This window comes from Varanus komodoensis, unplaced genomic scaffold, assembly GCF_004798865.1.
Source record: "Varanus komodoensis strain SLA01 unplaced genomic scaffold, ASM479886v1 scaffold4, whole genome shotgun sequence".
Taxonomy (NCBI): domain Eukaryota; kingdom Metazoa; phylum Chordata; class Lepidosauria; order Squamata; family Varanidae; genus Varanus; species Varanus komodoensis.
The window spans coordinates 6,841,821-6,868,449 of record NW_025335941.1 but is presented as its reverse complement, the minus strand read 5'-3'; the positions used below and the strand labels follow the sequence as shown (position 1 = coordinate 6,868,449).

General features: G+C 40.0%; 1 protein-coding gene across 15 annotated transcripts in view; it reads left to right on the top strand.

The window, feature by feature from the left end:
- CFAP47 (cilia and flagella associated protein 47) overlaps positions 1 to 26,629 on the top strand; it is a 260,884-nt gene that overhangs the window by 10,802 nt on the left and 223,453 nt on the right. For 12 of the 15 annotated variants that reach the window (XR_006415883.1, XR_006415885.1, XR_006415884.1 and 9 more), the window contains 12 exons: positions 5,916 to 6,067; positions 8,468 to 8,583; positions 10,534 to 10,672; positions 11,562 to 11,790; positions 12,692 to 12,852; positions 13,963 to 14,096; positions 14,739 to 14,986; positions 19,198 to 19,390; positions 21,577 to 21,787; positions 22,112 to 22,264; positions 23,421 to 23,604; positions 25,886 to 25,982. Coding sequence is in view for 12 of the 15 variants with exons in the window: in XM_044441877.1 (XP_044297812.1) it covers positions 5,916 to 6,067; positions 8,468 to 8,583; positions 10,534 to 10,672; positions 11,562 to 11,790; positions 12,692 to 12,852; positions 13,963 to 14,096; positions 14,739 to 14,986; positions 19,198 to 19,390; positions 21,577 to 21,787; positions 22,112 to 22,264; positions 23,421 to 23,604; positions 25,886 to 25,982 (2,017 nt within the window). In the remaining 3 variants the exon portion in view is untranslated. The remainder of the gene's footprint in view (positions 1 to 5,915; positions 6,068 to 8,467; positions 8,584 to 10,533; positions 10,673 to 11,561; positions 11,791 to 12,691; positions 12,853 to 13,962; positions 14,097 to 14,738; positions 14,987 to 19,197; positions 19,391 to 21,576; positions 21,788 to 22,111; positions 22,265 to 23,420; positions 23,605 to 25,885; positions 25,983 to 26,629) is intronic. The other 3 variants (XM_044441884.1, XM_044441885.1, XM_044441887.1) reach the window with 3 other exon arrangements.

Here is a 26,629-nt window from a genome sequence, read left to right as displayed (position 1 = left end):
CTGTAAATTATAGCCAAGGACAGGGGAATTTGCACTCCCCAAGAAAGCAGGCGATTGGGAGCAATAAGGGCAAAATGATCTTCACCTGGAATATGCCTTGCAATGTCACCCCATGAGCTGTCTGGTTAAGAGGGGGGATAAAAGAAGGGAGCTGAAAAGGCTTAGGGTGTTTTTGCCAGGACAGGTTCCTTTCTTGTTGCCAGAGACTGTCAAACAACAGTGTTCTACCCTGTACATGAGAAAACTGTGTCTGGCATTGTATTCTGTGTTAGAGTTAGGCTAGGGAGGCTTTGCTTTTTTGTGTCCAAGGAGGCCAACAGGGCCTGGGATCTCAGAGGCTTCAGCCAACTGTGAACAGTGACTGCAATGCTCTCCAACTCCTTCTCCTTCCCCTGCCTTATATGTCTTACACCATCTACCCCTATTTTTCACCACACTTGGGGGTTGCCATACGCTGAATCCAAGTCTGGAATTGCAGATCAGGGAATCTCTTAAGTGGAGGTGTCAGGAGCAGACAAAATGAATGTTTGGATTCACATGGTAGCACTACGCTCAGTCTCAGAGGTTTAGCGAGAAAAGCCAGGCAACCCTTCTCCGACAGAGGCTGGGGGTGGGGGTGGGGGGGCAGTGGTGGCACATACAGAAGTGACTGCAAGGGGAACAGACCATGAACACAGTGTTTTATGGGGTTGGAGTCAGGTACCCAGGGTAGGGTGCACAATGAGATTCTGAAAGGGTAAGAAGGTGAGAACAACGGGGAAGCCCAAAATCATGATACAGGAACATCGAGAAATTGGGGGAGGGGGGAGGAAGGGAAACTGGCAGTTTTCTGTGTTCTAGAAGTATAAAACTCATAAGTTTTATTAGGGTAACTCTGACAGAAGTTAGGGATCAGTGGCCACAAAGAGGTGGGGACTCTGGGGTGGCTGACCACTACACATGTGTCTCTTTGGTGGCATTAATTATTTAAGCATACAATTCCTATGTCTCTTTAGATGGTAAAAAAATACCTTTGACAGCATCCCTCGGCTGGCTATAACAGTTGTATGACTTTTCCTGTCTAAACAAGCATAGAATTGCAACTTAAACAGTCTTAGCATTCTTACTGTTGAGAAAATCTCGGTGTCCATGGTGAGGCTTTTCTTTTTGAGTGAATTAGCACATAGCTGCTTTCCAATACAATGTGCATTATTAAATTTCTGAATCCACCTTGTTTGTTGTTTTCTTGTTTATGGTGACCCTTGAAAACGACCTATCCTTCACAGCCCTACTCAGCTCTTGTGAAGTGAAGGCTGTGGCTATGGCTTCCTTCATGAAATCAATCCATCTCTTAGCAGTTATTTCCCCTCTTCTTCTGCTGTCATCTTCCTCTAGTGTTAATGTCTACTCCAGCGACTCTTGCCTTCTCATGATGTATCCTAAGTACAACAGCTTCATTTTTGTCACTTTCATTTCCAGGGCAGGTTCTGGATTGATTTGATCTAGGAGCCTCTTGTTCATCTTTCTGTCATAGCAGGGTATTGCCAAAGCTCTCCTCTAGCACCAAATTTCAAATGCATCAATTTTCTTCTGTCAGCTTTCTTCACTATCCAGCCTATACACAGTGATCAGAGGCACAATAGGAGCAGTCAGGAGCAGCAGAGGAACTGCAGCTATAGGAAGCCCTGTGCTGCTGAAGCCAGTCCTGGAAAGAAGAGCTTGGTCTTATATGGCTCCCCCCTGCACAGCTGGCATTCATCAGTTGAATGAGAACTCCAGCAGGGCTTGGGACTGATCCTGATTCTATATAGTGGTAAGTTGTTCTTGTCCTGGCCAACAGAGTGACCCAGCTCCTAGCCTGGCCCTGACTCTGGCCTGACCAGAAATTATAGATACACAAAAATTTTTAATATATTTTCTGATGCACACATTTCTGAAATAATCTACCTGATTCTTGTTGCTGCCGGCAGGAGAAAGTGAGGAGGTATGGCGGCAGAGTGGTGCTTCTTGGCTCCAGGTGGATCAGTGAGCCCTTTACCAGCTGGAAGAAGAAACAGACATGTGCACCACCAAAAGTAGCAGCAATTCACATGCAGAACCAAAGAAGCAAGGAAGTCTACCCTGAATCAGTGTCCCTTATTCCCTAGTTTCTCCATGGTGCAGATGTCCTCTCTGAGCAGTTCCTTTGGGTTCAACTTATAAATGAATTAATAAAGAGAAAGAAGCTAGGGGATTTCAGTTTTGCCTATTTAAACATACACTGAAGAAAGCTTGTTCCATGAGTTATTGTTTGAATTCTCAAAAGACTATTATTCCTCAAGACAACGACTGTATGCTTCAAGTGCTATTAAACTATCTTATCACTTACAAATAAATTGAAAGCCAAGTACTACTTTAGATTCCTTTTCTTTCTGGAATAGACAGGTAGAATTCCTGGCACAAAAATCTATAAACCATAATTTTGTTAATTTGTGATTTATTTTGTAAACAGCCATTGAAAAATCAATTTTGAGGACAGCCATCGAAAAAAATCAGTAACTCAATTATGCCAATAATGAAACTAATAATCCTATAAAAGATGTATGGAAACTTGTTGGCTTAGGTTTACTTCCTGTAACCCTAACCCAACTAAGAAATAGAACCCAAAGGGGGTGGGGAGGGAAGGGTAAAGTGAACCTAGAATTTTTTGCAGGGGGGAAAAAATACCCAGTCCTAACCAGATTTTATGCAACTATAGGTCACCAAAAAGCAACAACCAAACAAGAAACAATGCAAAATAGATGCTGTGCAGAAAGGAGAATGAGTCAAAGGAAAAGAAAAAACCTGATTCTGAATAATGCTGGATACCGAGGGTAGGAAATTGAGAATGCAAAAGTAAAGATAGTTAAAGGTGATGATAAAAAGTGAGATTACAAAGTCAGATGACTAAATAATGACAATAAGAGAAAAGTGAATCAAAATAGAACATACAGAACAATTTAAGAGTAAGAAAAAGGATGCAAACTTGACAGAAATGAGAAGCTAAAATGATTAATGAAGTGCTGATATAAAAGATTTGTAACTGGAACAAGGAATGAATTTCCTGAAAGCCATGTAGAAGTCAGCAGAAGTAGGAAAGACAAGACCATCCACATGAATAGTTGTAGTAAAGTCTTCATTATTTTTATTTTTGTTGTTGCTCAGTTCAGTTGTCTGCAGATGCACTCAAAATAATTTTTGCTTGGATGACAGCAAATGCTTTCTCTCATAAGGAACTCATTCTTCTCAAAAGAAATACATTCCATTTGAAGATACTATTCCAGAGAGTTAAACAGAATGTGTGCCCAGTAAGTGTAGATATGATTGGTGCTTTATTGTTCTGCTCTTAAGAGCACACAGTGTGGATTTATACATGGCAAACAGGTAATAGCATTTAGAAGAGGATACCAGTATGTCCACTCATGGAAATTTGATGAAAAATTGTTCAAGAGGAACCACAGGTCATAGGTAGAGCTATATGCTTTCCATATCAAAGGTCCCATGTTCATTTGCAATCATGTTCAGCTGAAAATTTAATGCATATAGTTATTTATTTTATTTATTTAAAACATTTCTATGCTGCCCCCATCGCAACAAAGCCTCGGGGTGGCTCACAACAAAAACAAACAAAAGCATATAAAATTATACAATAAAAACATTAAAACCCGGTGCATCTCTGCTTAAAATAAAAAAAAAAACCTACATAATAACAATTAAAATAAGTTTTAAATAAAAAGGTCTTAGCCTGGCGCCGAAAAACAAATAACGACAGCACCAGACGGACCTCTCTGGGGAGCACATTCCATAGGTGGGGCGCTACCGCAGAGAAGGCCCTCCTCCGGGTACTCACCCTCCTAATATTCACAGAGGGTTCCCGGAGAAGGGCATCTGTTGCTGAGGGGCGGGAGGGCATATATGGATGCAAGCGTTCCTTTAGATACCCAGGGCCCAAGCTGTTGAGGGCTTTATAGGTCATAACCAACACCTTGAATTGGGCCCAGACTTCAATCGGGAGCCAGTGGAGCTGACGGAGAACTGGGGTTCTCCGTCAGTTAACTGCATTATGAAAGCTCAGAGAGCTTTTCAAAGTTCAAATGAACAGTTTGAAAGTCACTAATTTATAGTCAGCAGGTGGCACTGTTATACATGTATTTTGGAACTTTTTCCTTAAACTCAGAAAATTATTGTGGCTTTCCCTTCAGTTACTTCTTAACACTGTACACGTAAATGCCTATCCAGTTTTAACTAAGGAAGTAGCATTCACATGTTGAAGGTTAGGATCCAAAGCAGATGTTTAAACTTGGAGTAAATTCGGGATTGAACTATTAATGCCTGCTGTTTCAGGGTTGATTACTTCTAGGTATGCCTGCCTGGGTTTACACCATCACACTCAGATGGCTGTCCAGTTTTTTATTGTCTCTGGTACAATGACTAGCTGGAGCTCTCCAGTGTTTGGACAGCATTCTTTACCAGCCCTACCAGGGAGATGGTAGGGACTGAACCAACAGATTTTGTATGCAAAGCACGTGTTCTTTCCCCAAGCTATAACCGCACTTCAGTGCAACCAATATTAATGCTATTGTATTTGGATTCAATGAGTTAAAAAAGACATTTTCTTGAAAGAAAGCTCCCATAGATTTCGGTTTTTAAGGGCACAATCCTACACACATTCAGACAAACAACAACAACAACCCTACAGCTCCCAGCAGTCCTCATCCTGCCATGTCTGGCTGGAAAATGAGGCGAATTTTATGTTTTTTGTTTTGACTAAAGCATACATAGGATTGAGCCTTATATAAGCACTTGTCTATTGCGAACAGACACGTCTGAGCCATTTTAGGGCTGTATCATCTCCCCTCCAAGCGAATGGCACGATAACTAACGCTTTTTCGTCATCCTCGCAGCAGCAGTTCCTGCCACACTACAGCGACCTCAGGAAAGGATAAACCGCAGCTCTTCGCGCATGCGCTGGAATGTCGTTCACTTGTTATTTTTTCTGGACGCGTCGCCTCCAATCAGGGCGAGGGTTGCGTTGCCAGGCGACCGTTCCTAAGATGCTGCGTGCGGGGGGGGGAGTTTGTGTCTCCTTGGAGACAGGAACGCTCCGTGCTGGATGCCGCTTTGGTCGAAGGCTGCATGAGTGTCCAGAGGGACGACGAGGTCGGAGGATGCGGAGGGGAGATGGAAGTCGCCGCCACCTCCTGGGATGTAGCCGGAGTGCGCATTACGCCGCCCGAGCTGCGCTTTGTGGACGCGGTGCCCGGAGGATGCTACCGGACGCAGCTGAGTGTCCAGAACCTGCGGTCCCACAGCTGTGTCCTGCACTTAGCGCCTCCGGAGCAGCCTCAGGTGGGACGGGCGCAGCGTGTGTGCGGGAGGGCAGAGCCAGTGGGGCAGAGGGGTGATGCACTCGGTGCCCCACAGATACATCAGTCAGAGCTCTCATCTTTAATCACCGGCCATAGTTGTTGGGAATTTCAGTGCGACGTATCTGCCAGCCAGCAGGTTGGGAAGGTCGCAACGCACTTTGTAAAAGCATAAAATTAAGTCTTAAGCAGGGTGTGTTCCCCAAGCAGTCCCCTCACCCTTTCCTTTACTGCTTCGGTTATTGTCAAAACAAACAAGACCGAAGTGCATGAAGATGTAAATCTGCAACATTTTTAAAAGAACAATTTTATTTACCACTGGCAAGTTGCTGAAGAGTAAACAAGCAAAGCTTATCACTTGTTCATGTTTATCAGATAGGCAATGACGTTGAAATAAAATGATTTAGGATGCAATCATTTGCATGATTAGGGAAAATAGAATCCTACAACTTCCAGCATTCATCAACTAGATTTTAAAAAATCTAAATATGTGAAGGACTGTATCCTTAGTTTGTTGAATTGAAAACAGAATGATTTTTCATTGTTTTACAGTTCAGTCTAATTGTGGAAAATTCAAAAAAGCCCCTTGCTTCTGGGCTTCGCTTAACAGCCACTGTGGAGTATCACCCTGACACTGAAAAAGATCTTCAGGATAGGCTACTTCTTCACATAGGAAAAAAGATAATTGAGATTCCTCTAATAGGGTATGACATTTCAACATACAGTTCTACAAATTAACTTTTGATTACTTCTTTTGATAATAACACAGCTTTAAAAAAATAAAGTACTGGCTTATAGACATGATTCTTGGCGTGCAACTAAGAGCATTTCACAATGTTATGATTTAAAGCAGAGGTGTCCAACCTGCAGCTCAGGATGGCTATGAATGGGGCCCAACACAAGATCATAAACTTACTTAAAACACTGAGATTTGTTTTTGTTTTTTTGTAACTCACTTGTGTGGTTGTCAAGCGTGAACTTTGTAGAAAACAACATTGCGTCGCAATGTCACATAAAGTAAACATATGTATGCTCTCTTAGAATGATTATGTGAGGATTTTTTTGCTTATCTGTAGTGGTGGATATGATGAAAATTATGCACAGACCATTTTTTTCTCACCAATTTTTGTTAGTGTTTATGTATTTAATGTGGCCCAAGACAATTCTGTCAATGTGGTCCAGAGAAGCAAAAAGGTTGGGCACCCCTGATTTAAAATAATGTGAACTTTCTCCCACATCATGTACCTTAGAATTGTTTTATGAGGAGTCAAACTGCATACTCTGGTAATTGCTTTTTAAAAATATTTTCCATTTTGTTAGTTCCACAGTGAAATATGTAAAGGTAGCATATGAATGCATATCTAGGACACAGTTTATGATACTCTGTTCTTAGATCGTCATTTTATTTAGTTCATTGTCCCAAAAAGATTCAACAGTAAGGAATATTGCTGTATATAGTACCTGTATATTCACACACATCCCTTTTGATTTTTTTCACATTTTGTTTTGTTATAACCTGGAATTGTAATGGATTAAAATTGGGATGGTCACCACTTGATGTACACAAGATACTTAGCACTGTGAAGGAACAAATTATTTTTCTAGCAGCACAACATTTAGTAAACATAAACAAACAAGAATTTCTTGGTTGCATAAATATTCACCTCCTTTGCTGTGACATGCCTAAATAAACTGGTGTAACCCACTGCCCCCAGAAGTCAGCTTAAGTAGTTGAATGGAGTCCACCTGTGTGCTGTTGATATCATATGATCTCAGATTAAATACACCTGTATCTAGAAGGTCACAGAGTTTGTTGGGGAGTATATCTGAACAAACAGCAACACGAAGACCAAGTAGCTATTGAAAGAACTCTGGCATGAAGCTGAGTATAACCAGCAATCAGGACTGATATATTCCTGAACATCCCAAAGAGCTAGAATGGTTGAAAAACAAATGGGTCAATGCCTTTGGAATGGCCCAGTCAAAGTCCAGACCATACTCTAAGTGAGTCAGTGGCAAGACTTGAAAGTTGCTGTTCACCAGTGGTCTCTGTTCAGTGGCCACAGCTAGAACAGTTTTGCAAATGGAACCAGATGCACAAATTAATAGATATTTACCCAAGAAGGCTCACAGCTGTAATTGCTGCCAAAGGTGCTTATCCCAAGTAATGACTTGGAGATAATGATAGTGGTGACACCTAACACTGTACGTAACACTTTTGTCTAATTTTTAATATCTTGTACTCAGTGCCTCTTATAAGAAATATTGTAAGTTCACATTATATCAGGGGTCTCAAACTCGTGGCCCGCAGGCCAATTGCCGGGACAGGCGGGGCATGGGGGAGGGGCCCTGCGGCCTTCAAAGCGCCGGTGGTGCGCAGGCCGGCCTCCGGGAGCGACACAGGATGAGCGGCCCACCACCACCGCTTGATGTGGCCCAGCCTCACCCAGACTCTACTTCCAGCGGCCCCCAGGTAAGTTGAGTTTGAGACCCCTGCATTATATTGAGTGTGTATAAGAGTATCCAGCTGAGATACCCATAAGCAGTCTGCACCTTGCTGTTCCTTCCATTTGGTCCTTTTGATAGGTGGCCATTTCATCCATCTAGCAGGGGTGCTTTGAAGTGGGAGGGAAGGTGACTTGGGTAGCTTCAGGATACTTCATGTCTTGGCTGTTCTCTTGGGACTGAAGTTCATTAACTGAATGATTCTGTGGCACTCAGATAATGTCTAGGAGCTGCAGGATCATTCCCTAAAAATTGTTAGTCAATTGCAGCTCACTCATTGTATATTGAATTGTGTTGAATATTTTTGTTTTAAGCACCTAGTAGACAGATCTTCAAAAATAACTTTTTTAGACCTATCAAAGAATTTTAAACTAATTAAAACCATAGTTGTAATTATCATGAGTAAATCAAAGTGATTACATTGTAATTATGGTAGGTAAGAAAACACAAGGCTATTTTAATATATTTATCTGTAGCTATTGTTGCCAAATTAGATTATATAATTAAATGTTTGTTGAAATTGAGAGGAAAACAGTTTTTTCTATTAAAAGCATTTATTAAAAACAAAACTAATAAAGCAATAAAACTACTTTTTGCAGATTAATCCCCTGCTGTTGCCTTGAAATTGAACCTGAGATAAATTTTGGCACAGTAATTGCAAACAGTAAAGTAATAAACAAGGAGATAAGAATTACTAACTATGGATCATCTACAGGTAATATTTTCTATGGAGTTGATTATACCAAGTTCATTTCTGTTAATATAATCATCTGGTTCAGGCAATCAGCTCCTGGTTTATAATGCCAGGGTATACCTAAGCTCTGCTTCATTCCTTTCTTTGGGTAAAGGAGCAGAGAAGTCAGGAAGTCATAGCTGCTTTCCAAATCCTGTTTTGTTTGGAAGCCATTAACCATAGTTCTCAGTCATGCACAATGGGAAATGATGGTTAATGGTAGCTCCTTGGCTTGTTTCACTTCTCATGTGAAGGGTGGAATGATGCATCAACAGCGGGCTTGCTTTTAGGTACACATACTATTTGATCATCTGAACACAGTCAGAATATATAGTTTTCATAATAACTGAATATCCTGAAATGAAACTTGCCAGCTGCCTGGAAATATACCAACCTGCCTAGTTTCAGACATTGTTTATTTATTATTTAATTTTATTTAAAACATTTTCTATCCTGTCTTTATCTGAAAAGGATCTCAAGATGGCTGGAAAACCATAAGTGTACATTTTAATATATTGGATTGTATGTTACAATAAAAATTCCATTATATGATACAACAATCACCCCTTAAAAGACTAGGTAAATAATAAGATTTTGGCCTGGCACCAAAATGAATAAAGCGTTGGCACCAGGCACACCTCTCTGGAGAGCAGGTTCCATAGCTGGGGTGCTACCACAGAGAAGGCCCTTCTTTAGGTAGCTGCTCTTCTAACCTCCTTCAGAGAGGGCTCCTGAAGAGGGATCTTGGTGGAAGATCTTAGAGTTCTGGCAGGTGTATATGGAAGGAAATGTTCCTTCAAATATCCAGGCCCTAAACCATTTAGGACTTTATATGAAAAAGTTAGTACTTTATTCCATTACTAGGAAAGGAAAGCAAAAATATTTTTTCTTAGCCTTTTAAAATTCCTTACCTTTCCAAAAAGGTAATGTTACTCAGTATGCATGCACCTTATTGAACAGAAGTTTCCATAGCAGCTAGGTATTCATACACCACTGTGCAAAATTCAAATTGCTGCTTCCATGAGGCTGGTGTCTCTGGACTTGGATTGCCCTGTTGTTCTTTGATTTGAAGGCTGTGGCTAAGTTGGCTAACCTTTGTGGGAGATGTACTTTCCATGAGTTTGTTTTGTCATCTGTGGATTTAGTGTTTTCTCCACTCTTACTGTTTTTCATCTGCAAAATGGTAGCCATTTTCTTGATATATGCAATTCCTTCAGAAAATACTGTACGAATGGTTATGTGTGACTTGGTTATTTATTTATGCATTTTTAGGACAAAGCCCTCACATGACAGCTTACATAATGGTTGTACACATAAAATACATGAAACAGATTACAATAATGTGTGGTTCTTGCTTTGTGTTTATGACATATTTGGAGTCTAGGTTGTTTTAAGTTTATTACCTGTGTTGGTCTGGGGTCATATGGATGTCCTGCTTGGTGCTAGAAGCCTTGCAAGCTCATGAGCCTGCCTGGGCACCAGAAATTTTTTTATTTCAAGGCTCACTTTAAATTCTTTGCGCATGTGTGTAGACAGATATCCCATAATATGCACATATAAAATATGTACATATTTTCATATATTTATATGTATGCACATACTTCTGGTAGTTCTAAGTCTGGTTTATGTAATAAATTCAGTTGTTCTATATTTGAAATGGCATCTTCCCAGGGAAGAGTTCTATTTCCCTTGTATTAGTCATTGTCACATATGTAATAGTAAATATCCATCACTGTGAGAAGATAGATGGGGAGCAGGACCTGGGAATGGCAGTGATAGTTGGAGAAGTGCTACGCATCTTTATTTTTTTATTGTGCTGTCTGTGACATCCAAATTGCTGTAGGCCAGGCTACACTGGGTTGGAGTGAGTGAAAGTTTTGAACCTGTCAGTTAATGTTATATATGATGCATAACAAGTTTATATTTTTGTAGGTACATTTGATATAAAATATAGAGGAACTGTTGCCATTGTTATAGCTCCAACCAGTGGGGTGGTAGAACCTCACTCAGCACAGTCTGTTAAAATAGAGATTTGTACTGATGTTCCCAGAATAATGAATGAACCAGCCATGTAAGTTAGCTTAAGCTGATATCTTCTCTGTATTACTTTTTGGTTTTACTCTCATGATATAAAATATCTAGTTATAAGTGTGTGTTTTATAGTTTACAGTGCTCTAAAATCTCACTATACTCAGATACTACATCAATCAAATATATGGAAATATTGTCAATCCCGTTTGAATATGCCCCAGTTGCAATCTACGGAAGAAGAACAAGCTGTATGGGAGAACAGAATGTTTTCTTGTCTACAGCTCAATTGACTACCCAAATTTGGAGTCAATGGCTCTGCTTAAACAACTCTGTTGGCCACAGTCAGTCAGGAGTTACAGTATCAGATGATTTTCATTCATCTTGTGGTATACAGTGGCGAAGCCAGGACGTCTCCAATTATATTATATTGTTATTATTTATTGTTGTAAGCCACCCCAAGGCTTCGGAGAATGCGGCAGCATAGAAGCTTTCTAAATAAATAAATAAAATAAAATAAAGCACCAACTTTTTGTAGAAACTTTTGGAGTTAAGTGGGCGACTTATTACAAATCGTATATAAGAAATAAATAGATTCATAACTTTTCCTTCTGCCCAGAATCTTACGTGGCATGGGGCTACTATATACTCTGGCAGGAAGCCAGATTAATGATATTAATATGGTTAATATGTTGTGGACATAGCCATGGTCTTTCACTGATGTATGTCCTATAGTTATCTCTGTATAATCTTTGTTGTGGGAAGTTAGGAACAGGCAACTTCCCTAAGTTTCACCTATGAATATGTGCTTTACTTAAATGCTCTGATAAAATACTGAGTTCTATAAGATTAATGCACTTATCATGTATCATGCATCTTACCTGTGTACATTTCTCTCTCTGTTCCTTCTTATCTATCGCTCTTACCCAAAGTGTGGAATTGCAGGGGCGGACCAGTGCTGAGATAATGATCAAAGCTAATATAGTGGAGCAAATTCTTGAGGTTTTAGCTGTGTCTCATTCGGACACAATACACTGTGTTAATTTTGGATGTGTCTATTTTGGGACATCAAAGACTGAAGATGTCATTCTTCATAATAAAAGTCCAGAGTCTATGGACTGGGTGGCAGTTCTGCAGGATAATGCTGTTGGCATTGAGATGGTAAGGAAATCTGTCTTGAATGTAGTCATGCTTTCCACAAAGTGTCTTGTTTTCCTTCTTCCCATGTAGCATAATTGGAAGCTAGTCCATGAAAAAAGGAATGTTTAGGTACTTTTCAAAAATATGTACCGTGTTGCTAGCTATATGTATAAGTGCTAGCTCCTAACAGTTTCACAGTCTTGTACGAGCAAGGAACAGAAACTGCATGATAGATCTGGGATTGCTTGCAATGTGAAACACAGGTTATAGTGGAGGGTTGCAATAGGCTCCGTGCTCCAGAGACTGAGGGTCATGGGGTAGATATAGCCCTCATCTCAGTGGTGCCTATGCCTGTTTGTTCACCGCCAGTATCACCTCTCTATTATCCTGCAAATAAGTGAATGGCTGTTATGCAATCTTGTAGGACAAAATAAAACTTTTCACTTGGGTACAACATTATTGCAAAACCGAATCCCACTCATCCTTATGACAGAAATGCCAACAAGGGCTCCATGGGAGAGCTACCATGCAACTCTGCACACTCTTTTTCAGTGTTATGCTGTACACAGTTATGAGAGCATTGTACTAAACAGTATAGAAATGTTTTAAATAATAAATAAACTCTACACAGGGCACACATTACAACTGCCCTGGGGTCAATGCAATATGTGGGCCTTCTGCCCATATATATCCCGCTTGCTGTAGCAATGGACATATGCTGGTCAGATGATGTTTCCTCCAATGTTGAATTGCATTTACTCAGCCAGTTTTTCAGCAGTGAACTCTAGTTTATCCCTTGTTTACTGTTTTTATATGGAACATTACTCTTATTCATTATGTGTTTACTTTTTGTGTTTTTGTTCATGTGAAAGATGGAAAACTGTGACTCTGAGTATATTTTAAATCTTACATTTTCTTATAGGGTACAGATATTCAGAAGAGTTCAGATGCTGTTTTAAAAGACTTGGATTATTCCAATGGAAAACCAGGAGTAGATGTTTCCACACTGATTGCCTGCATTCCTAATGAAGGAACACTACAGCCTTATCAGAAAATTATGGTTACCCTTTGCTTTAGTCCAAAGTAAGTATGCAGTGTGAAGTAAAGAACAAGAACTATGAGAAATTATCAAATATTATGTACATTCCCAAGGAAATTGGGCCAGCATGCACAGCCCAACCATCTGCAATGTATTCATGGTACATGTGGCCATTGTTTGGTGTATCCAGTCTCTGACTGGGGAATTGTCATGTTGTCTGAATGTCATGAAGATGGGTTATGTCAAAGTTAACTGTTGCATAAACTCATGGGGTTTGCACAAATCCCAAGATGGTAGTGCTGGTGGTGGTGATGTCAAGTGATGCACTTTCATTGTAGGGTCATTAGCAGCTTCATATTTTCTGTACAAATAACTGTAAAATGACTCCTGAAAGTAACTTCTTTTACAACTTGTTTGGCTAACTGGTCTTGCAATTATAGGCAATGATTCTGTTTCAGGCAATATGGAACATTCATCTTCTAATCATAGTGGGGGAAAGGAAAGAAAGCATCCTGCCTGTATGCAAATTAATGTTGCTTTCAGTTTCTGGCTGAGGCTAGAACTTTCTATTGGATGAAGGTATTCCATAGGAATATGGCTGACAGAAAAATGTCTTTCCAGGCTATCCAGGGTTGTTGATAGCAGGGGCTATGATTAGCTGGGGACATCTCAGTTATGAATACAAAAAGGAGTGGCACTTCTCTGTATATTTAAGAACATGTGTTCAATTATATTCCTAAATGTACACAAGTTTTGTTTTATGCTGCTGTTTCGTGCTTTTAAAATATTTGTATCCATATGTGTTTGTTTGCTGTTTTGAGAGGGCACCTGCCCTAAAAGGCAGTCAATAAATATTTAAAATAAATAATTAAGTATTTGACTAATAAATTGGGAACAGATACTGGCAAGTCAAGAAAGACCAGAAGTGTTTATTACTCTGCACAGTGAATGAGGTAATGTCCAATAGAAACAATTGCACATAGTCACATAATTCAGGACAATGTTGATGCATTTTCCAGTTTTGGATTGGTTATATTTACATTCTTGGATTCCTCCAAATTATGGTGTTTATTCTAAATTTTCAGTAATATTTGTTAGATATTAAATTGAGGTATTTTTCTCAAGGAATATAAATTTAATTGTGACTTTTGCAGGCAGCTCAAAAGGGACAGGAGTCTTGAAAGAACTCCATCAAGACAAGATTATGTTCTCTTCCTCAAATTTGAGGCCATAGGAAGTAAAAACGACTTCTTGCAAAACATGACTGGTGATGATATACCTACCAATGGTACAGTATTGTAAAGATGAAATAATGTAAAGAAACAGAACTGCAGTTCCGCCTCTGTATTTGTTTCCTGAAATAATATATGCTCTTGTATATGCTATATAGAAATCTTGTGTACATATGTGTGTATGCACCACATACGCAAGTTCCACAGAACTGCCCCATTCAAAAAGACAAGCATTTCCACTTGTTTCCAGCTGTTCTTGGAACTTCCTTCCATCTCTTTCTCTCTGTGTGTAAATGTACACGTATTCAAATGGTCAATATTCAATCCATATAAAATAGGCAATGTTCAGTCTCCTCTCATATTAGCAGGACCCACCACTCATATAATGGGAAACTAGCTGTTTCAAGTACTGCTGGAAACAAGTGTAACTTGTTATGTTTGTATCATGCCATTTTTCCTGCAAAGAACTAGAAGCAGCTTCCATAGTTCTCCTCCTCAACATTTTATCCTCACAAAACTCTGATATACATTTATATGTGAATCTACAAACTTTGAAAGGAATAATTTACATCAGTCCTCAATTAAGTGGGAAATGAGGGAGCATTATGTAAAGACTAGTTTTTATTTTGTGTAACCTAAATTGGTGATAATATTGTTTCTCTTCTTTCTGCAAATAACAACATACCTGTTTCTCTCAGTTGCTGTTACAGAGAATAATCCCCATGAGGTTGAGCTGGGTTTGACAGGCTCAGGACTTCCAGTCATGTTGACATTTAACCCAGGACCAGTTGTCAATTTTCAGGAGTGTTTCATGGGTGAACATACAGATATTATTTGCTCACTCAAAAATCAGTGTGATATTCTTCCAGTGTCATATGTTTTCCGTAAGATTGCGCATTATAATATTTCTCCTGAAAAAGGAAACATAAAAGCTAAATGTACACAGGTACTGCATATTTTTCTTTCATACTGTTTGTTTGCTTGCTTAACTTTCAAAGAACTTCAAGCTATGATGCTTCAGGCTATAGTACAATACCATACATTTAACACAAACATGACAAATTTAAAGACATATTGCTAAAAAAAAGTTGGCATAAATCAGTGTTGTCATATGATATGAAAACATATGAAGAGCCAGGCTGGATCGGGGTCATGGTCTATCTAGTGCAACACTCCATTCAGACAGTGGCAGACCAGCTGCCCACAGCTTTCCTACAGGGTTCAGTTCAGAAGCTCCTCTGCCACCTTTTTTATGTTGTATGCCAGCACTCTGGTTCCATTATGGTTCAAGTGGAGCTCATCTCTCCTATACAGGTCCAGCTTGCCCTAAATGTTTCCCAGTGCCTAACAAATCTGAACCTTTTCCCTCTGCACCACTGTCTCATTCATTCATTGAGAATCCTCAGTTGAACCTGTCTACCTGCCCCTGTACATGGAACAGGTAGCATTTCAGAGAAAGCCACCGTGGTGGTCCTGGATTTCAACTTCCTACTTAGCAACCTTCCAGCATCTCACAACTGCAGTGCTTCACTTCTTTCTTTCTTTGCAATTTTTTATATACTGTCCTTCATTGAAAATTCCCAAGATGATTTAATTTTTTTAAAAAAAGCAATATAATCAACAATACTACAATTAAAATTCCTTAGTGCCAATACTTGATATAAAAATTAAATCACCAATTAATTTAAAAACTGGGTAAATAAAAATGTTTTGGCCTGGCACTGGAAAGAATAAAGCATCAGTGCTAGGTGCACCTATCTGGGGAGTAAGTTCCATAATTGGGTCACTATAACAGAAAAGGCTCTCCTCGTACTATCCCTCCTCACGTCTTTCAAGGACGGCTCTTGGAGGACAACTTCTGGAGATGATCTTAAGGTCCATGCAGTCTCATATGGAAGGAGATGTTCCCTTAGATAACCAGACCCTAAACTGTGTAAGGATTTATGTCTCATCATTAGTACCTTAAATCAGGCCTGGCCTTCAATTGGTAGCCAGTGTAGCTGATATAGGACCAGCTTAACATGTTTCCATCTGCAGGTTCCAGTCAGCAATCTGGCAGCAATACTTTAAACCAATTGCAATGTCTAGCCCCACATAAAGCACATTACAATTGTCCAAATGGAAGGTTACCAGTGTGTGCTTTTCTATTGTTAGGATTTGCCTGTCCAGGTAAGGGCACAGCTAATGGGCCAGCCTTGGGTGAAGGAAAGTACCCCTTGCCACAGATGCCACCTGCGATTCCAGGGATTGCTCATTGTCAAGGAGTACTCCCAAACTGCTTACCCTGTCCTTTAGGGGGAGTTCAACCCCATCCAAGACAGGGCGAATTTCACTCACCTGAGTAGTCCACCCATCCACCAGAAACACTTCCATCTTTTCTGGATTGAGCCTCAATTTATTGGCCCTCTTCCAGTCCATCACACTGTCCAGACATCTGTTTAGAGCATTCACTGCCTCCCTGGATTGGATGGGAACAAGAGAGAGGTAGAGCTGGGTGTCATTGGTGTACTGATCTTTAGGACAAACATGGACCATAACTACTGATTCCACCCCCATACTTTCTGCAAACTATTTAGATGGCATGTGATATTCACAGTCTTTGCACAAGGCAGGCAATTTACCATGAATTCTACACTTCCCATCTCAGACCCAGCTATCTCTGTGTCTAATGATCTAAGCTCCCACTCCCTTGGTGCAAGAGGTTAATTGCTCATTATCTATGGAATAGGTTCCTTCTAAGGGATCATTTGCCTCTTCCTCAGAATGATGCTGTCCTTCCCCGAGTCTCCCATTTTTCTTGATGGCAGAGGAGCTGCTGGAACTAGGGATGGTGAGGAATTCATTGGAGGGTGGGAATCTGTTAGATTCCCTGGCCTTGGCTCCCTGGGCTGTGGTCTGCTTTACAGCAGCCCAGAGTCTCAGTTCCTGACAAGTGTACCCGGTGTTTGTGGGGTGCTTGCTAGGAACGGAGCCCCATGTGCTGGTCAAGCAGTGTTGCTTTTCCATGTCACCGGCAGCAGCCTTCATGTTGCCACACCTGACACAGCAGAAGGTTGATGGTTGTTCAGACTTCATTCCATCAGTGTGTGCAGACTTCCTGCCAGCTCTGCGCACTTTGCAAGAACAGAAGTACTCAGATACTAGAGAGAGAGATTCCTCTAGAGTTTTCTGCAACCCTAGTTGGGGCCCTGAGTTTTTTGTCCTCAAGGGTCTCATCAGCCAACTTCATTGCTTCTCTTTGTTTCTGTAGGTCAGCAGTCTAGGCTTCAAGAGCAGAACCTGGTTCTCTGTAAGCCAGGAGCTTGTTACACTGAACACTTACCCATGACTTCTGTCCATTTGGCACATAGCCATGCATGTGACACTCAGTGCAATGCACTGGATGGCCCCAGCACCCCCTCCCCACCTTTATACCTTGATTAACTGGGTTTGGGTCACCTGAAACAAAAATTCTGAAAGTGTTTTTAAAGCAAGACATGTTTGTATGTTTCATGGTATGCAGTATACTTTATATCAAGATTACCACCATGCAAAGATCCCTGTGTCACTGATGCCTCCAAGTTGAATATGATGGAGGCAAACATTTTCTTTCTACTTCCCTCCATCCCCTTGTCATTATGAGATAGTTCACTCTACTGGCTCAGCTGTATGAAACTTTGTCTCTTTCTTTTCTTTTCTTTTCTACATTAAAGCAAAGCATAGAGCACATGCTTTACATACAAAAGGTCTCAGGTTCATCTTCCAGTTAGGAATGGGAAAAAGTTCTATCTCAATTCCTGGTCAGCTGCTACAAGTTAGCTGATAATCTGTATTGAGCCTGATTGACTAATGGTTTGCTCCTGTGTAAGGCAGCCTCCCATGACCCATGTGCAAAATCTCCTTCATCTTTTCCAGCATATGAAGCTGTGAAATCCATATTGTCAGGATCAGGGCCTGAGTGATCCTGCAAGTGCCTGCAGAACCAGGAGCAGCCTTGCAGGCTCTTGCAGGAAGCAACTGAAGAGCAATTATGCAGTGCAGCTGGAGGTCCTTCAGACCAGCATAAAAGGCTTTCTGGCACAGCTGCTCTTTGCTACAGCAATGCAAGTTATCTTGGTGACTCCCTGTACTTGAGGGCCTGCATCTTGGAGCCTTGTTGAGGCTCTGCTCCAGATTGTTCCTAACTGACCCTAGTCTGCTTGCCTTGCTCTAACTGAATGTCTCCTCTGGCTTGACCTTGGACTGGTAACTTGCACTTACTTCAGGTACCCAACTGGTTGTGCAGCCCCACTGTGCATAAGTGTCCTGGTCCTGGTGCTCTGCCTATCCCTGCCCCCACCCATGTCCTGGCCCTTACGTATATGAACCTTTTCTTTTGTGCTTAGTGGGAAAACCTTCTTTATACCCTTATCTAGGTAAAATACTGTAGTTGCATGTTGGCTATGTATTTTGCTATCTCTTCCTATAACTATATGTCTGAACTATTTTAGTACGCTCATTTTCTAGTGGATATTACTCTTCCTCATCTTATGTTGTGTCCTTTGCCAGGCTCCATATCACATTCTAAAGCTGTGCATTTCTGCAAGTATCTTCCTTTATTTTTATTTCCCAAATAATGTATTTGAGTTAAACACACTGTATGCTGCCTTTTAATGAAAGACAGGTGGCACTGTTCTGACCAGCTATAATCCTCTACTGGTTATCACTCATACCTTGCTGATATATATTTCCAAAACAATCTCTCTCTTCTAAGTCTTTTGCTAAGCTTACCTTTGTAGATTGTTTTTACTGAACAACTTAAGTGACAAATGCAGCTACTGCCATTTAATTTTCTGCTTTTTCATTCATAATGAGTGGCTTCTGTTGCTTCAGCCTGCTCCCACTTGTTTACACGTCTAATGTAAATTGTAAGAGATCATGTCTGTTCTATATTTTATGCAGCACTCTGTAGACTGAAGATGAGCAGAAAGATGTTCTACTACAGCCCTCAGTTAAAAACTTGAAAAACTGTTACTGTTTAAGATGTATAAAACACGAGTATAATCTGGGGATTTTACAGGGTGATGCTTTAAAGAAACAAAGCCAAACATAACACTTGAATACATCCCCCCAACCCTGTATGAGCCCTCTGTTCCCTTCCCTGAAATAATTTAATATGTGTTCTGTTTTTGCCTTTAGGATGTATTGTTTTCATTTGTTCCTCGTCACATGGGCACCTTTGCAGTAAAGCAGGTGGTAGATATCATTGGTCCAGTGGCAAAGAAAGATAGCTTATCAACTCTGAAGATGAAACCTTTCCATCAAATACAGTTAATTTTTTCTGGTCTGTGCAAATCTGTAACCAATAAAGTTGTGCTGAAAACCAATCCTGGTAAGAAAGGGCTAAGAATTTAATGACTTTGAATTATATTTCTATCAGTTCTTCTGAGGGAGAACTTGGACATCAGAAAAGAACTGATGTGATAGAGTTAGGACAGAGTTTAAATACTCTGACAACTTGTAGGCAACTATCCTCCTTTACCAGCTTGTGCTTAGGGATGGATGAGACTTTTCTGCTTACCTTGCAATTGAGAAGCCCCACAGCATCACAGTGAGTGGGCTTTGATGTTCATTTGAGCTGTTGAAAGTTCCCTGATTTCTTCCCACCAGGGCCCATTTGCCTGCCCACCAGTCCAATTTCTGCCAGGAGACAAAACTGACCTTAGAAGCAAGGGCAAGTTAGTAGGCAGTGACTCTCCTGGTGCCAGTGGATCCATTTCCCCAGACATTCCCAGTATCATCATGCTGCTAGTGCTACTTTCCACTTGATACTTTGGGGGTTAAGCTGCATCTCCCAAGGTCCCCATCCAGTGTAACTTTTCTGCTGGGGTACATGCAGTTCAACTTGCGTGATTTCAGAGGGTAAGAGATTAGCAGCACACTAATGATACTACTATTGTGTCTTGTTTTTGAAGAATGAGCAGAGGAAATTCCCAAGGTGCTGCTTCTGTCTTTCAAGGGGCTGTTTCTTGCTAGCTTTCCTAGATGTGGACCAGGTTGTTGGGGGGTGTAAGCAGAATTGGGGCTGGCACTTCATTCAAGATGGGCTATACTATCAGGTTCTATTCTGCTCACATAAGCTGGGACATTCATCTATTCAAGTAGTTCTACTTGTAGTTTTATAAGATCAAGCATATTTTTCCTGTAAAGTGGGACTTGTCAGCTCTGTATCATAGTGTGGTGTCAGGGCCTTCAAAGCAACTATCACTGGGTAAGATATATTGTTTTTCTGGTTTCACTGACTTAACAATTTTTCGGTAGTATCTTTATGGAACTGAAAACAGCCAGGGTTAATAGAACATGCAGGCAATCCTTTTTTAAAATGCAAACTTCTGGCTGCAGTTCAAAGATTAATATGCATATTCCATATGGTGCTTCCACCTTTTTCTGAGCTTTTTAAAAGACTGTCTGCCTTGAAGCCCCAAATCGCTATGGGAAGGCCGGAGATCAAATAGTAGTTTTGCAATTAGGCGTTAAAGCTTTTTGGAGGAGGCAAGTGAGTGAGACATGCATGTTAATTTCCTATTAGAAAAAAAAAACTCGTATCTAATTATTACACCTTTCAGAGCTTGAATGTGTAGAGGCTTTTAAACAACAGTTTGTGCGTTTTGATTAATTTCTGAATAGATGGCAATAAATGAATACCCAGCCAATGCAAACCAAATGGATCTCTGTACTCAGTTTTGAAAAGGATTTAGATTAAAACTAGAGTTCCTGTGCTTTAACACATGTGCAGCCATGACTAAATTCTTTATCTCAGTATTCCCCTCTCCCCCCAAGAGATCAACAGTACTCCTGTTCATTAAACTTGCATGCTGGAAAGTTAATATTCAGACCTAAAAATGTAATGTTATATGGTAGGAGACATGTTCTGCAGTTCGTTCTCTCTCACAGAGAGAAACTACTTTTGGACATACTCAGTTTACAAGTAACAGTCAATCTCTCAGTTGTTTAACTGAGGAACTGGGGGGAAGGTATGAACAACTGAGTATGTTACCTCCTGCCTGCTCTCCTATTCCTCTTTCAGTGAAGGATCCTATTCCTGCGTTGTTTTGGACAAGTGGACCTGGGTGCTCTGACTTTTCAAAGGTTTAATAACAGATCTAACAAACAACAAATTATGTTTAACTTCTAAACAATCAAGAGTTTCTGGCTTCATGCATCATGAAACAGCCCAGGAAATACACATCTGTAGGTTGTTACTTGGAATCAGAAGTGGGTTCATGTGTGGGAATCAGCTGCTATGTGCTCATCTGATGTCACTAAAGCTGATCTCATTTTTCTACTTGGAGCAAGTTTTAAAATTTCCAGTGTTCTCCTTTTTGTGGAAGGAAGGGTGAGCTTCTTGCACAATGTATGGGTAGGTATGTGTATGAAACTAGTATAAAGTTATGAACCTTCATTTTTGAATGATAAAAGTATTCTAGCATAATATTTAATAGCATATTTGAAAAGATAAAGCATTTTTTCTGTTTTCAACAGCCATGTAATTTATTTTTTACTTAAATCCTAACAAAGGCTTAACACCACTGATTTCCAATGCAACGGGAGTATTTGTAGCTAACAAGGGGGACAAACACAGGGATATTGCACCAGTAGCACTTCTTAAATCGGAGCGGACACAAATTCATGCCCATCGGATTAATAGGAACGTGAGCAATGCAATTATAGCTCTTCCTAATGATCGTCCAGCTAGTATAAGACCTGCTGAATTGCATAAGGATTACAGGTACTAATGCAAGTGGTAATGATTTAAAAGAATAAATTGGATATCATGTTAAATATTTTATTTTCACAGAATATTTATATATTAAATCTGTATTCAACTGAAAAGGACTTTGCATGTATAAAGAAAATGTTTTTTTTTCCAAAGTGAATTGTAGCTACTTGGTGTAATGGTTGTCTTTACAAGGTCAAATGTGGTAACAACCAGTGGACTAATTGATGCATAAATAAAATATTTATATAGCAGAAGCAGTAATGTCTTCTGTATTGAGGGCATACTTAAATTATTCTTGTACTAATAAAGCTGCATCCCATTTTATATATCTAGGACTATTTTCACAAAAGTTGGCAGATACTGTTATGTGGATCCAGAATTTTCTTACACTACATATGAAGAACTGGAGAAACAGCTTAATAAGGATTATTATGCAGGGTATATCCGGAGCTTAAGACAGCATCGATTACATAAAAAAGCCTCTTGGTAAACAGTTTTTTAAATAAACTGCACAAATACTATAATGCTCAATTTTTTCAGCTACATGCCTCCATTCTTTTTCCTACTTTTTAAAAGAGCTATTCTAGTATGTCTAACATGTCCAAGACATTAAGAGTAATCCTGTTTGTGTATGAGTGCTTAGTGTCTGGTTAGTGTGATCTGAAGTATAGATAGTCCCCAGGTTACAAATGTCCAGGTTATAAAGAAGCCATACTTATGAATGCCTAGACTGCCACAAACCCATATGAATATCTCTAGTGAAAAGCTGTGAGTATCTCCAGGGAACTATGATGTGTTTGACAACACATCAGTGATTGCATAGAAAATAAACTCAGATTTTTAGGGTCTCTTCAATTTGCACTAGGGGAAATTTCTTCTGTTTTATTGGAAGTTCCTGGGTGACTACACAGCTACTTCCTGACAGTATTAAGAAGGAGGTAGGAAATCATTTTTTACCCATCACCCTGGGTAAAGTTTTCAAACATGAAATCCTGGCAGGCTTTAGATTCAGGGCTTAGTGTAGTTCTAAGTCACATTGTATGCACCTGGTTCACAGGTGACATAGCTAAGAAGATACTGTTAACTATGCACGTAATTCAGAAAATGTTAGTTCCACCCTCAGATGTTTCCACTGCTTAGGGACTGCTTAGTGGGTATGCAGGAAGCCACTCAATTTGTCAGCTCTTAACTTGGCATTGGAAAATTGGGTTTATTTTGTTAGATCCCTCACCTTCTGGCCCTAGCCATTCAAACAGATGCGGTCTGGTTCTCACCAGTCACTTGGCTTATCTTGGAACATGCTGGTGTTTTTTATCTAAGAATTTTAGCACCTCCTTTTCTCCAAGTTCAGTCTCAGAATCTGATGTAAGCATTTTGGAATTCTTTATTTTGATAGAAGCAGACCCAGGCCCTACATATGTAATTTGAAGGAATAGTGCTTTGAGTTTGTTCCATGACAGGGTTTATAATTTAAAATGAAACATGATGTCAAAATGTATTGCTTGTAAGGCTTTAGCAAGCCATTGACTTTTTAGAAATATTTTTCTCCTTATTAATTTAATCAAACCATCTACTCAACATTTTAGAATGTGTTTGCCACCCAGGGTGAATATCTTTTCATGCTACATATTCCCACTATTAGGATCTTTGAAATGCTTAATAATCCTGTGGATATTGGGTTAAAGCCAGCATCAGGACTGAAATCTCCAAGGCACAAGATTTTACTGCAAGAGGAATTGGAGGATGATGTTGCTGGTATAAGTGAAGACAGCCTGTTAACTAGCCAGCATCTGGCAGAAATGGAATCTAAATCCATAGCTAAAGAGGTAAGTTAAATATCCTTGAATATGGCCTAGCTTGCTTATAGCTGCTAAATATACAAGTTCTTGTATAGCTTACTACTGTCTGCTGTGTTAAGCACTAGCAGGCTTATCCTATGCATGTTTGCTGTAGCACCACTGAAATTAGTAGGATTTAGTTCCATAAAGGTAGAATTGCAACATCAGTGTTATCACATTAGCCTGCAGGTTCCTTTCCTTTAAGGACCTCTGCAGATGGATATATTATTTGGAAGCCAAGTGCTATCATTGCTGTTTTGTTGTCGGCTCCCAGTTACCCTTGAATAAGAAATGCTGAAAGCTATCTTATCTTACAGTTTCTGAATCCACAAATGTGTCCTTGTGGAAAATTCAGTTTCTGCCACCTGCCTAATACAGCTGCCATGTGGGGACTTGTTATTGAAAGAGACTGTCTGGCAAGGTCTATGCCATGAATGTTGACTAGGGAAACAGAGCTTTTCCACTCTCTTCTTTAAAAATGTTATAAAGAGTCTTTGCCAAATAACCACCTGCAAATTCACATGTCATGCAAGTGCATATTGCCTTCCTCAGCTTCCTGAAATGCTAATGAAACAGTATTTCACCTGGTGCTTTTCCATAGCTGTGTATAATTGCAACGATTATCTTCTACCAGAAATGCACTACTGTACTCTATACCAGGATTTATTTGGTGCCACAGTTCAAGTAACAGTAGGGGAACAAAAATGAAGAGGCAATATGTATGTGAAAGGGGTAAGGGACAGAATAATTAAGTGGAAGCAGATAGCAAAGATTGGGCTAATGGATAGTGAGCCAGACTGAATTTAAGGAGAAGATGAAGTTGCCTTCATTGATTAGTTATTTTTTTTATTATTGTACTGTATTGGGAAGGAGTACTGTAGAAGCACAAAGGCATGGGAGTTAATGGAAGAAGGCAGTCATGAGAGTCTGAATGGGGCATTTTCCCATCCAAGTCCTCGCAAGCAGTTTGGAAATTGAGCAGAGCCCTGCTGGTAGCTTGTTGCTTCAAAGCTATGAGGAGGGCCTGCTCAATGTGAACTTGCCTCAACAACCCTTTCACTTATCCCCCAAAGGCCTAATAATGACCAGCTTGCAGTGATAAGAAGGGCAGCTCTGGTGAGTCATGTTTATTTTGGCCATGGAGGAGGTCCATTGGCCCTTGATGGAACTTTTCTCCAGCACAAGTTGATATGACTAGAGCCATTTTCCTGTTGTATATGAAATCAAGGTTAGTTTTTACTGGATTGTGCTTTCTTCAGTAAAACTCCCTCCTACTTTGTTTTACTCTGGTTCTAGATTTGAGCATGTTTGTGTACAATGTTTATAGAGTGCCTAGCAGAAGTATTTTCCCTTTTACTTTTCTGTATTTTTGTTCTGGATTGTAACAGAACAAATTGATTTAATTGGCATTGTTACCTCTTGGTGTACAGAAGATACTCAACACTGTGATAGCACAAAATATTTCTCTGATGGCACCAAAGCTAAGTAACCCCCCTTCACATTTGTTGGTTGCATATGTACTTGCATCACTCCACTGAGTCAGTACTTTGCAGAAGTGCCTTTAGCAGCAAATATATCTCTGTCCTCTCTAGTAAATCTCTCTCCTATATCCTGGAGTGTGTGCCCAGTTTACCTGACAAGCCTGCCACTTATTTTGAAAGAGGACCATTAGCAAAGTCTTGCTCTTGATACCTAGTCAGACTGAGGTCTTGGCTTTGCAGCTGAGCTGTATTCTTTTCATTATTTAATACTGAATTGGAATGGTGCTCCATAATTGGGATTTTGTTTTAAATAACCCAGCCATGATTGGTGGTTCTGCACAACTTTATCCTGGAGCAGATTGCGGGCTCCATGGTATTCATGATGTTGTTTGTTTAGATATCCTCTAAATTTTCTGAGGTATTCCAGCTAGATCATGGGGCTCTGGAGTTCAACTCAAGTTGACTTCTGGAGGTAGTGAGTTAGGTGTTCCAAAACTTACTTAGGCATGTGACAACAGGGTAGTGAATCTTACGCAACCAACAAGTTCATTTTATTTATTTAACTTTTGTGCCACAATAAAAATATTTGCACCTTCCCAATGCTTGAGTATCTTGCATACATCAAGTAGTAACAATGCCAATTAAATGCATTTCAATTCCTGCCTTTTACACAACAAAATGAGGGAGAGTGAAAGTGGAGTGAATGCTTCTGCAAGGCACTGCATACTTTAATGAAAGACTATTTTTTTAGTACAAGTTTGTAGTTATTCTGTGTGCCACTTTTATAGATCAGTGATGGGTTTAATCCTGTACCATCTTCTCCACAAGAGACTGAAGATTGTAGTTTAATATTGACAGCAAAACAACTTCATCAGATATTGATCGGTAAGGTTCAGACTTGCTGGTTTTGCTTCTCCTCCTTAATGCATTTGATTTTGCTTGCATAAGAAGGCTCTATTAGTCTTAAAATAGAAAAAGCTGTAAGGTAAGGTTATTCTTGATATTAATAGATATAGCAATCCAAGCGGGTGGAGGTTTTTGTCAAGGATGATCAGACACTTCTAGGGCAGTTCGCTTTCTTTGCCTCTTTCAGTAGATTTATTGGCTTTCTAAAATTCCTGTCCCATTGAAAGCCATGGAAGGTAAAATGGGTACACTAACCCGAGGTATCAGGACAGAGGGAAAACTCTTGCTTGGGCATTGCTGTGCAGTGTGTTTGCTGACAAAGTGCACTGATCCAGAAAGGTTGCAAACTGCTTTATTTTTCACTTTGCTTTCTCTTGATAGCTTTTAAAAGGCAAGCTGTCAAGAGAAGCCAAAGCCATGAAATTCTACGTTCTTGGAAAAGTGGAAAGGTGGGAGCTACCCCCTTCTATAGGAGCATGGAGTTTAGGTATCAAAACTCCAGTTTCATTAAAAATAGTATTTTTGTCAGGGCTGTTCAGGGTTTTTTGACTGGGCTACATTTAAACATGTACATATCTATAGCCCTGTCAAAACCTCCCTTTTGAAAGGAATCAAGCAAGCTTAAG